This window comes from Rhinopithecus bieti, unplaced genomic scaffold (genome assembly GCF_001698545.2).
Source record: "Rhinopithecus bieti isolate Rb0 unplaced genomic scaffold, ASM169854v2 scaffold_48345, whole genome shotgun sequence".
NCBI classification, from domain to species: domain Eukaryota; kingdom Metazoa; phylum Chordata; class Mammalia; order Primates; family Cercopithecidae; genus Rhinopithecus; species Rhinopithecus bieti.
In genome coordinates, this window is record NW_016819344.1 from 368,976 (window position 1) to 381,465 (window position 12,490).

General features: G+C 51.8%; 1 protein-coding gene across 1 annotated transcript in view; it reads left to right on the forward strand.

Annotated features, from left to right (window-relative positions):
• The first annotated feature begins 1,584 nt into the window (after window positions 1-1,584).
• Window positions 1,585-12,490, forward strand: part of LOC108519669 (protein shisa-6 homolog) — a 149,806-nt gene continuing 138,900 nt past the window's right edge. Inside the window, exon 1 of the mRNA XM_017858837.1 lies at window positions 1,585-1,964. Coding sequence (XP_017714326.1) covers window positions 1,585-1,964 — 380 coding nt within the window. The remainder of the gene's footprint in view (window positions 1,965-12,490) is intronic.

Sequence of the window (12,490 nt, forward strand, 5' to 3'; positions counted from 1 at the left end):
GGGCTGGAGGGGGCAATGGCAAAGGAGGTCTGTCCCTGCCGCGGGCCGGCTGCAGAGCGGACGTTCAGCCCTGCTCCCGGCCCCCACTTCGCCCACCCGGTTCGCCGTGTTCATTAACTGCCCTCCGGACCTTTCGTGACACGGAGCTTCAACTGCTGAGATCGCGGAGAAGCAAAAAGGAGCCCCTTCGCCCCGCACCCTGAGAGCCCCGGCGTGCAAACGTGGGCGGCGGAGAGCGGCTGCCCTCCCCTCCCCTCTCCCCCCTCCCCTCGCGGCGCTCCCGTGTGTGCGGGTGTGTGAGTGCGTGTGTCTCCCTCGCTCCCTCTCGCACACGTTCCGGCACTAGTGCAGGCGGCGAGCCGGCGGCTTTCCGCTCGCTCGCTCTCTCGCTCCGGCCGCTGCGCTCCCGCCTCTCCCCGGCGCCGCCGCCGCCGCCGCCTCTGCAGTCGCAGCCGGGCATGGTGAGTGAGTGAGGTCCAGCCGCCGCGCGCTCCCCCGGCTAGCCGCCGGACCCCAACCTCAGGCCGGCTCCGTCCCGGGAGCCAGCCTTGCGGGGGAGCGCCGGCTGCGGGGCCAGGCGGCTGGGGAACCCGGCGGCCGAGTCGAGCCTGGAGGGGCGGCCCGTGCGCACCTCGGGTTCCAGGGTCGCGCAAAGGGCCGCGGGACCCCGTCTTGGGAGCGGGCTCTTAAGCCCCTCTCGGCCCCAAAGCCTCTCTCCTCCGAGGGCTGGCGCGCACTCGCTCCGCTGCCCGCCTACCCGCGGGGTTTCTTTTTTTTTTTTTTCCCCTTCCGCCTGCTCCCGTGAGCGGCCAGTCCCCCACCCTGTGACCTCTCGCCCGTCTTGTCCCGCAGGACCCGCTCCGGACGGACCACGCCGCCGCCGCCTCCGCCAGCCGGCCGGACCCGCGCTTCGGGTCCTGCCTGTAGCCGAGCCGCCGCGGCTGGGGCCGCCGTCACCGCCAGCGGGGGATGGGGCTGCCCGGGAGTGCGCCGAGCCCGCAGGGGGAGCGCGGAGCCGGCCGGCAAGCCTAAAGAGCGCCGAGGCAAGCCCGCGCACGGCCCGGTCCGTGCGCACCGCGCGCCGGCCGCCGGCCGCGCCACTGCCGCGCCCGCGCGCTCGATGGCGCCAGTCGCCCCGGCGCGCCGCTGACCGCTCGCGCCTCCAGCCCCGGCCCGCGCGCGGGTCCTCCGAGCCCGGCCCGGGCCGGAAAAGGGAGCGGGCACTGCCGCAGGAAGCCTCCCCGCCGCAACTCCGACACCGCCTAGCACCATAGGACGCTAGCGGCGCCTCCTGACTGACTGCATAGATGAACTAGCTACAATCAAGCATGGAAGATCCCTGGACCTAGCTCCCAGCGCCCACGGAGCCCGCAAGACCGCGCCGCCAACCGGACCACTGAAGCAGCAAAAAAGAGCCGGCGGCGCCGATACGGAGGCCGAGAGGGACCAGAGGTGCGGCCCTGGCCTTGGGGGCGTTGGCCGCGGCTGACGGTACCGGCCCGGGCGTCACGGAGTCTCGGAGGCGGGAGCCGCGGGTAACGGGGCAACTCCGCGGGCGGCTGTGGCAGGCGGCAGCATGCGGCCATGCAGCGACCGTCACCTTACTTAGAAGACAATTGTGACGTGAGCGGCCAGTACGACAAGGAGTTCGAGTGTAACAACAGCGAGAGCGGCTACCTGTACTGCTGCGGCACCTGCTACTACCGCTTCTGCTGCAAGAAGCGCCACGAGAAGCTGGACCAGCGCCAGTGCACCAACTACCAGAGCCCGGTATGGGTACAGACGCCCAGCACCAAGGTGGTGTCGCCGGGGCCCGAGAACAAGTACGACCCGGAGAAGGACAAGACCAACTTCACCGTCTACATCACCTGCGGGGTGATCGCCTTCGTCATCGTGGCCGGCGTCTTCGCCAAGGTCTCCTACGACAAGGCCCACCGCCCTCCGCGGGAGATGAACATCCACAGGTGAGAGCGTCGCGTGCCGCGCGCGCCGGTGTCCCCGCGGCCTCACCCTCTCAACTTGCTTCCCCTGTCCCCTTCACTCTTGGCTTCGCCACACCTCCCCTGGCCCTCTTAAGTCATTTCCACCATCGCTTTTTTTGCATGCAATAAATCAGAGTCTTCTTGTGACCCCTCCTCCATTTCTTCAGAACCGGGAATGCGTGCTTTAGTGGTAGGGGGATTTACAAGGCAGAGTAAGAAATTGGTAGAGTGCGTGCAGTTCCAAGTGTAAGAATGTTACAAATTCTGTAATCCTGGATGAGGATCCAGGGTTCTGCTTTCCTTTCCTGGCATGTGGGCACTTTGGTGTAGGTTCTTAATGGCATTTAGTTTTTTGAGTCAAATCGGAGTGTCATCTTCAATATAGGAAACTGACCAATGTTGGAACCTTACTGAAAGCGGTACCAGGTGGCTTAGTGTCAACTGAGATGTTCTCGTACATTAGGAATTGGGGTTTTATAGAAAGGATGCCTCCTGCCGGAAGTAGAGATAAAGATTTCTCCATTCCATGTTGACCAAGCACAGATGGTGTCTCCTCATTGCATCCTGAGGAGTGGGATGTGTATCTTTCCTGCTGAGACTGGAGGACTTGTTCTTTGAAACCCTGTAGTTAGAACTTTGACTTAGCAGTTCTTGCCTGTGTTAAATCTAGTGGGGCATCTTTCACTGCTTACATTCGAGAGGGAGTGGGGGCTACCTCCTACCAAAACTTACGCCAAGAGCTCAAACTATGGCAGTCCCTGGTTCCACTCTGAATCCTGCCCTGAGGCACCATCTTGCCCCCCAGTGAGCCCTTGGGGAGGTCAAAGCCAAGGGGACGACAGAAACCCAGCCTCCCCTTAGAACTCTAGGAATGACACACCCAGAGGATGCAGAGTTAGCTCGGCTTCCAGCCCTCTCATGTTGATGGATGTCTGGACGTGGTGCGGGAGTCCTCTCAGGGAACAAACCCTGCCCCAGAAGATGCCTCCATTTCTGGTGCATGGTGTGAGCACTGCCCTAGTCACCATGACCACCCCCTAGACTACTGTCAGTCAGCCCTGCAGGCCCCCACACTGACCCATTCACCTTGAGCTCTTCTCTGCGTCCTGGTTGTTATCCTTACCACCTGAAAACCTCCTTCCTCGCTCCTGTGTACATCAATCACTCCTGCCTTGCTGAAGAGAGAGAAAGGCAGATAGAAATTTCTAGGCATATTAAAAGAGCTGATTTTTTTTTTTCCTGTTTGATACTGTGGGTGTTGAGAGAAATGATACTCCCTGGCAGGTTTTATTGAGTCAAATCCACAAAGGGTAGGTACCTCAAACTCGGGTGCTGGAATTGGAGTGATTCCAAAAGGAGACCTCGGTCGCCCTGAGGTACCTCCACCCTGTCTTCCACCCGCAGCTCATGTCTCAGATAGTGCAGTAAGTATCCTCCTGTGTGAGAAACAGCCTGTGGTCAGTCTTGGCTCTCAAATGCAGAAGACAAGTGGGATGGTGAGCAAAATAAAGGCAAGACACTGTGTCTTTTGCATCTTGTCAGCAAAGAATTTTCTCTCTTGGCTCAGTGTAGAAAGAAGAGAAGGAATTGCCTGTGGGCAGGTGCTGTCCTGAAGCAGATGTGCTGGTCGTTATCGTCGTTACACCTCTGCCTCAAGACTTGGAGGCTTTGTCTCCTTTTCCCCTTCCCCTGTGGCCTTGGCCTCTCATAAACCTTCTGCTCTGACCGCAGCCGCTTGCTGGTTGATTCCTACACATCTTTAAGTTACCTTCTTCCCTGAACCATTGTTACCTGTACTCAGGGAAAACTGCCTGCTGCCCTGACCCTTCCGCCTCATACAGAGTTTATTCATCATCGCCTGAGATGATACAGAGGGCGGTGTCCTCCAATGCTGACAGCAGGCATCTTTGGATGCTGGCGTTGGCACATGACCCTGGAGAGATCACATTCCCTCTTGGTGTTTCTTCCCCTCCCCACCACCCTGACGCCCCTTGCGCCAAACTAGGGTGAAGGTGATTACACCATTGGGGCAACTTCTCTCTGGGGTTGGGGAAGCGGAGTAACCACGGGAAGAGAGATGAATTTCAGGCCTCAGAACATTATGCAAATATGGGATGTTTCCCCCTCAAGTTCACCTCCTGATTTTATTCAGTTCACAGCCTCTCTTCCAGCAGCTGCAGTCTTGCCTGATCAGTGCTTTGGAAACCATCATATCCGCGCCTGTTGGGTAGGGGACAATGCCTGTCTGTGTGTGGTGGGGCGGCAGGGGGAGAGAGCATGGGCGATCCATCTACGACACTCCATGAATGACCTTGGGCAGGTCAGGAAAACTTATTTTTCAGCTCTGGGTAACTCAAGCACAACAGTGTCCCAACTTAACCTCTTGCTTCCGGAGCACGTCACGGTGAGTGTGCAAGTTGCTCTGAGACTCCTGGGGGTGAGTGCGACTACACCACTCCTCTTACTTTGCTCACACCTGAGAGACAGCCGTTTGCCATTCCGGGGAGTATTTTTGTGCAGACTGTCTTGTTGGGCAATCAGGGTAGGGAATAGGAGGGAGTGATGGAGAAAGAGAGAAACAGTCACACCATATGAGTTTTCCTTAGGGCAAGTGGGGAGGAGAAAGAATGTACACTCTTGAGAGGTCAAGAGAGGAAGTGAATGTGCATGCAGTTACATGTTCTTTGAAATAGTTCAGCAAAGATGTTTCTGAACAGGAAAGACAAGCTGGTTTCAGTGTGTGCTTCCCCCTAAAGATGATAGCTGGGCAGGCAGGGGCTGAGTCTGAGGGAGTTTCAGTGAGAACAGCCTCGTTGGAGAGGGACATTTGTGGGAGTGTGAGCAGGGGTGAAGGGAAGGGATGGACCATCTGCATCTGCCTCAGTGCTCCCAGGCTGGACAGCCCTCCACCTGCCCATGCACACATATTCCTTAGGGTAGGAGTTCCTTTCATCTCTCTACTCCTTCAGGGAAGAACAGATTTCATTATTTCTAGAAGTGATTAGACCTTGCTGTCGTGTTTCTGAGTGAGAAATGAGTGTCTGTGGGGGAAACTACCATCTCTCTAGTGATTCTAACAGATGAGTACCAAGTCCAACTCAGCTAGCTGAACTCCGTGGAGGAGGAAGAGATGGGCACAGGATTGAGAGGCAGAGCTGGGTGCTGGATGTGGTCAGAGAGCCCCAGAGCAGCCGCGCCTACCTTTGCCAACTGGAAGCCCAATTCCCACCAGGATCTCCACTTCGCTTTTCCCCTTCTTCCAAACTGCCTGGGCTCAGGCTCAAGCTGCAGCCATCCACAGATTTTCCTATTTCCCCAGTGATTTCCGCACAGCTCCCCTGAGGGGCCCTTTGTTCTGGGAGGGCCGCCAAGGGCACGGGCTGCGCCCAGGAAACAGTCTGGGAGCCTGGGTCCTTTTTGACGTTCCTTTTCATGCTAGCTGTCTCACATCCAAACCTGTTCCTTCCTCCTTGCCCTGAGTTGATTCATTAGTGTCTTGGAGATGAGAATCATTCTGAGGGAGGAACTGTGTGGCTTTTTTTAATGGCTAATTAACAGATGGGTCAGGAAGCTATTAGGATGCTGCAGACGCAGTTGGTGAAATCAGAGCTGCCCTAAGTCCTCCCACTGCCTGCACAGGAGCAGAGGGGATCAAAGAATGTGGGTGGAGTGGCGGTGGGGGGGGATATCTAGGGGTGTGGGAAGAAAAATCTGGGTAGATATTAACCGGTAAAAGTATTAGGAGGTGACCCCTTCATCTTGGGTTTGTCCTCTTGCTTGTTTCTAGGGGAAGTCAAGGGAATACTTTGTTCTACTCTTTCTCCCTCCAGAAATTAATTAGAAACTCAAAGAGCTGTGTTCTCTCCTCACAGGCTACATAACTGCAGTGGCAGGGCCCCTTGGCTGGCTGATTTAGTGAGTTCTCTTCCTAGGCTCCTGGGCAACGAATTGTCAAGTCACTGCGTTTTTTGAAGCACTGAGCTCACTATAATGAATTGATCTAAATAGAGAATCAACTTATTTTCCTACTTCAAATATAGAAGGAAAGAAACAAAAAACCATCTTGCTTTGGAGTGAAGGTTTTAGCCTTGCCTTTATTTCTTTTTAATTTGAGTTAAAAAAAAAAAAAAAAAAAAAAAAAAAAAAAAAGCAATGCTTTGTCAGGTGTGGTGGCTCACACCTATAATCCCAGCACTTTGGGAGGCCTAGGTGGACGGATCACATGAGGTCGGGAGATTGAGACCATCCTGGCTGACATGGTGAAATCCTGTCTCTACTAAAAATACAAAAAATTAGCCGGGCATGGTGGCATGTGCCTATAGTCCCAGCAACTGGGGAGGCTGAGGCAGGAGAATTGCTTGAACCTGGGAGGCGGAGGTTGCAGTGAGCCAAGATTGCACCATTGCACTCCAGCCTGGGGGACAGAGTGAGACTCAGTCTCAAAAAATAAAAATTAAAAAAAAAAAAACGCTTGTAGGGAAAGAGGAAAATTGTGGAAGAATTGGAGAAGTCTTATGGAGGAAGGGCTAGGGGAAGGATGCTGGGAAGGCAGAAAGAAGCAAAAATAGCAAAAGGAGGAAAGCAATCTGGTGAGAGGTCAATTATTCCCACTGAAGGGATCAAGTGACGTTGCCTGGCCTTCGTGTGCCACGGGCTTGGTTTGTCCTGGCTCTTGCAGACACGTGCAGACATTCACTTAACAAATGAGCCCTGCTCACCTTCCCTGGGCAAGATGTGTTTCATACTACACTGTATAAGCTTATAAGACACATGTTGCCTTAGATAGATGAGGTTAGCAGGGGTCCTTCTTGCTTAGCAGGGCAACCATGCAAATACTTTTCAAATTCCCTAGACTGTACAGTTCTCCTTGGTCACATTGCTTACTGTCTTCATGTCCTTTCCTACCCCTCCCCAAGCTCAGAAGGCCTTCACACCTGTCCTTTTCTCCCCTCTTACCCTACCCAAGGTGGGGAGCACGCTCATTTCTGGGAATCGACTGCTAAGATACCAAGTTTACCCATTGTTGTAGGCTGCCAAGACACAACTAAAGAAAAAAGTCTAATTCATTATTTTCAACTGGTTTTATTGAGAGATCGGATTGACTGTGCAGCGGATTCAAATCAATTGTGCAGGAAACAGTGGTTAAGACAGTTGAGAAAGCGAGCAGATTGAAAGAGGTTAATTCACTGGCTCCAGACGGACAGTCCTGCGGATCTGGAATAAAAGGGAACCACAGCAAAAGAAGCTTCATGCTTCCAGTTCCATCGCCTGATTTTCCAGGGACTGGCAGATTGTATTTAGGTCTTCCTTTCTAACTCAATTTCTATGGTCTGCGAGGATTCCTACCACGGGCTGGAACTGCCACCCTGCTCCTGGCCATGGGAGATCACCACCCTCCTTCCCTGCTGCCCTCGCCTCATTCAAACTCCTGTACCATCCATTTTTGAAATTATAGTGAATTTTGTCTTACAGTTTTGCTCATATCCCTTGATGATATATCACCTGTGGAACCACAAAATGATGGTTTCAATTTACAAGAGTGTGAGATGTCTCAGATTGGTTGGTGGTGATGGCAGGGGGTTGTGCTTTGGTGGAATATATGAAGATCTAGACTAAATTCATTGTTTAGTTTCTGTTGTAATTTTCCCCCTCTTTTTCTTTACCTTGGGGAAATTCCACCCCATTATTCCCGAGTTACATTTATGACTTCACGTCTCTAGTGTTTTTCTTTTTTTCTTTTTTCTTTTCTTTTTTTTTTTGAGACGGAATCTTGCTTGGTGGCCGAAGCTGGAGTGCAGTGGCGCAATCGTGGCTCACTGCAATCTCCGCCTCCCTGATTCAAGCTATTCTCCCGCCTCAGCCTCCTGAGTAGCTGGGACTACAGGTGTGTGCCACCACACCCAGCTAATTTTTTGTAGTTTTAGTAGAGACAGCGTTTCACCTTATTAGCCAGCATGGTCTCGATCTCCTGACCTCGTGATCTGCCCACCTCGGCCTCCCAAAGTGCTGGGATTACAGGTGTGAGCCACCGCACCCAGCCTCTAGTGTCTTTCTTTGCAGATATTGTAGAGGAATAAGAGAGCTGGGTGTGAGGGTTACCAGTGACTCCTTAGACGGTCTCAGTCCCTTGAACTCAAGCCTTGAGCAAGCCTAATTTTAAAACAGTTCAGGATACATTGCTAACTATTTTTTTTTAATCTCTCGAAGTAAAACCAGAATCTTCTGAAAAAGCAGGGTAGTACCTTCTATTATTTTGTCATCTATTACAGAATTATAACATTTTCATTGCTAGCAGTTCATTTAATCTAGTTCCCTAAGTTTACAAGTGAGGCAACTGAAATTCAGAGAGGCTAGATCACAGTGCCAAGGAGCCCAGCTAGTGGGTGGGTGAGCTTGGAGTTGAAGCCAGGGCGCCTGTGTTCTAGTGCTCAGATTCATCTCATTCAATGAAAATATATTCTGCTTTACTCTTTGCACGTTCCTTAGTCATCACCAAATAACTTTGGAATCCTTAGAGATGTGAGTTACAGCTTTCTCGTTTCTCTTTCTTTCCTACGTTTCTGTACCCCTCCTGGTTCACTGTTTCCACTGAATGTCTCCACTAAAATGATTTCCGTCGATCTTCCCCAGTCCTTTTGCAGCTTTTTTTCACGTTCCTTTCTAAAGGGCAATAACCTAATCTAAGCGTAATCCTTTTATAAGGTTCTGAGTAATGCGGACCATTGAAGAAGGAAAATATAGCACAAGCCAAAGAGTTGTGGACCAGGGCAAAAAGTCAGTGAATGAAACTGTGGGCAGAAATCTGTCATTAAAAATTCACAGTGTGTATGCTTTCTGTCTCTCTCCCAGAGATGAGTGGAAATGCTGAGACCTGCTGGATCAATGCAGTTTACCTCTGTGAGAGGCCAGAGACCTCCCCCCATCCAGTGGCTGTGTGTGTGTGTGTGTGTGTGTGTGTGTGTACATGTGTGTGCGTGTGTATGTGTGTGTGTGATTTCAGGGTTATCTTCCGGGTCGGCCTCCTACATAGAATATAGCTCTGCAAGCCACGGAAGCTCGTGCATAGGCGCCAGTTTTGTTCTTTCTCAGCTCTGGGCCCAGATACTGCAGGCTAATGAAGCTGGAAATCTGGGCTTAATCATTATGTGAAAATAACCTCTGTGGCGTGCAGTCTGGGGGCTTTGCCTGTAATGTGCTTGATATTTTCTTTGAAAGAACCTGCGTATACATACTCTAATGTGTCACCCTTCCAAGCAGTCACCTGGGGAGGCCGCATGCTGATTTTTCTGTAGAAAATGTTCTCACGGTCCCTCTCTTGAAAGCACATTGAGGGCCCATGGCATGTCATGACCTTCTCTGAGGGTAACATATTTTTATTTTCTAGGGTTGATTTGATTCTTGTAAGCAGTGGCAAGTCGTGGGGCTGAGTCTGATGAATGAAATAGGTGATCAGAAATCAAGAGTGCCTCCAGTAATGAGACTTGCTCTCCTAGGAGCCGTGTCAGCTGTCTCTGAAGGCAGGAGCCCAGAAGAGGCATTTTAGAGAGGAGTGAATGGCAGCTCTGCACAGGAGTGCCTGGCAATCCACGATGATTGTTTTGAAGAGGCCACTCCTTGTGAGGGACGATAATTATTGGCCTTAAGAAAATCAGTTTTATGCTTTATCCATGTGCCAGGCAGGTGGTGGGGGTCTTAAGAGAAAGGGAGAAAAAGGAGTTGAATCTGCAGCAAGTATTTCACATAAAACTGCCCAAAAAGGATGAAAAAAGTGCATGTCCCACATTTCTGCAGGAGATAGTAGACAATTAGCTTAATTTAGCTTCCTAGTTTGATACGGAGGGTAAAAGGACCCAGTTTTATGGGATGCATGCAGTGAGCCACCAGGTCAGAGCCAGAGTGTTCACTGTGCCTGCCCTTCTTTCTATCCCAGGGCTATCGCCTCTGTACTTCTGCATTCAGACGGGGTCACCGGCTGGGCCAGACTGCCATAGATGACGTAGAAATATTTGCAAGCCCAGGAAGATAAGGCTGCCAGTGAGCACTGCTGATCAATTCCTAATGTGCATTTATCACCACTCCCTCCACCCCCAAATGTGCGTTCAGTGGATGGATTGATCACCGAAATGGAGCAAGGGTGGGGCAGGCCAAGTGTAAAGGCAGGTGACAAATACCAGACTCAGCGTTTGCAGGTGGGGTAGCCGTGGCTGTACTACCTGGGTAGAATGGCATTCATTCATCTCAGTCAGGATGTGGGGGTTGGTAAAGTGCTGTGCACTTGTACTGCCCCCATGCATTGGCTGGGGCAGAGCCTCTGGTCCTGATAACCCTCTAAAGGTAATTCTCTGGCATTCTAGGAGGAGTCAGTCTTGCTGTGAGCTTGGAAGTCCCTCTTAACTCTGCTCACGTGTCAGGACAGTGGAAGCTCTGTGTCCCAGGAGCTTACACAACTCCGTCACTCATGCAAGCCCACAAGCCAGAGTTAGAACTGGAGGTCTCAGTGAGATGAAGACTCAAGGAAGTGGAGAGGATGGTAGAGAGATACTCAGAAGAGTGCTTGGTCTCGAGGGCTCACTGTGTACCAGCATCCAGCTCAGCACCTGACCTGCATTGTCTCACTGCATCCTCCCATCATCCCCTCTGAGTGTAGGGGCCCATGTTATAGATGAGGAAACTGACTCAGAGAAGCTTAGTAACTTGCCCAAGGTCACACAGCTAGTACATTGCTGATGCCCTTCTCTCTCTGAACTCCAGTGGAACAGCTGGCTCTCACCTTCCTGAATGTAATGGAGTCAGTGATACTCAGATTACTTAAGAAAGCAAAGGCCCACCTTCCCATGCCCTGGGACTGGTTATCATAGTGAAGGACTAGGAGGATAAATGACCTGCCTACGAGGGCTCTGCAGAACCAGAATGGTGGCCCCCACTCAGATTGCATCCAGGCGGCAAGATGCTCAGAGCTCTCTTTCAGGACTAGATGATACTGGCTGAGGATAGCAAAGGCAATGCAAAGAAAATATAAAACAAAACCACCCTGATTTTCATTGAGAAAAAAAAAACAACTTGACAGTATTGAAAGAACCTCCCGGCAATTCTGCACGAGTCCTAGCCCTGGGAGCAGTGACGGGAGCTTGGGTAAGGGGCACTGGAGGAAAGAGGTGATTTGGGAGACAGTATGGACCTAGGGCTATTTCCAATTTTAATTACTGAGGTGTAGAGCTCACAAACAGCTCCATTTATCACAGCTCTTCCACCCTGCCCCATTTCTAACATCTAACATTGTGCATACAAGACACAGCATTTTGGTCAACTTGCTTCTGCTTCCCCGTTCTGGTTTTATTCCTTCCATATTTCTACCCTTGTGGCTGTGCTTCCTAATGACTCATGCCTTCCCTGTGATTCTCTGTTTCTGATGCTCTCAAGTTCCCTGTCCTGAAGGGCACGTGGAAAGGAAGGAATCCTGGGGCACTCTAATAGCCTGTGTTTTACTCTCTAGCTCCCAACCTGCCACACGCCTCAGGATCCGGTTGTCACAGGGTGGTGAGCAGCAGCTGAACGCACATTCCCTGGTGTGCAGCTCCAGCCAGGGGCACCTGAGCAGGAAACACACCTCTGCTTGAGGGTGTGTGAAAATTATCTCACTAGTCTTCCCCAGAAACCCAGCATTCCTGCTCCCTGTTTTCATCCTTCCTGTCCCTGCTTGGCTCATGCCTACTCCTTGTTAGAGGAGCAAGAGAACCCTTGGATCCTTCTTGCCTAAAGCCAATGTCCGTCTCTCTAGACCCATGGACGCAGGAACCCCGGTGAGACTCTGGGTGGCTAGAACCTTGGCCCCGTTCCCCAGTGTTTGGGAGAAGAGTCGCTGCTTTCTGCAGTCTTCGCAAACACTCTCATTATTCCTTGCTTTTTTGGCATTTGGTCTCGTGTACTGTTCCCATTAGCTTCGGCATTAAAGTCTCATTACTCAGGACATCTGTCCTCTGGACATATTCGTTGTTCTCTTAGCCAAATGTCCTCTTCTGGGAAGCGTGTTTTCCACCCAAACAGCCACTTCTGTCTTCCTTCGCCCTTGCTGTTTCAGTGGGAGGAGTTGGAATTTTGAAAGGCTTGGCGGAGGGAGGGGGTGACTGTTAATTTGAAGTGACATCTGAGAGTCCTTTCCAGAGCCCATCTATCCCCTCCTTTCTGAGGTCCTGAGAATATGCATCTCCGCTAGGAGTCAGGCAGGTTGGTAGCCAAACATCATAGTAGCAAAGAAGGGAGTCGTCAGGGGAGTTTTCCTCCCTCAGTCCTAGGATCAAGTTCAGATAGAATCACTAGGGAATTCTGACCTCAGTCACTGCTGTTGGACGGCTTTGACTGAAGGTGAGACTCCTCTTAACCTATCTCTCTGCAGTGACAGGGCATGTGGCCGGCTGAAAAGCTGAGGCTGCTCCAGAACTTGGGGGAGAATCTGGATTCCAACTTCCCTGTTGGACTCGTAGTTAGCCGTTTCTGATTTTTTGCTGCAT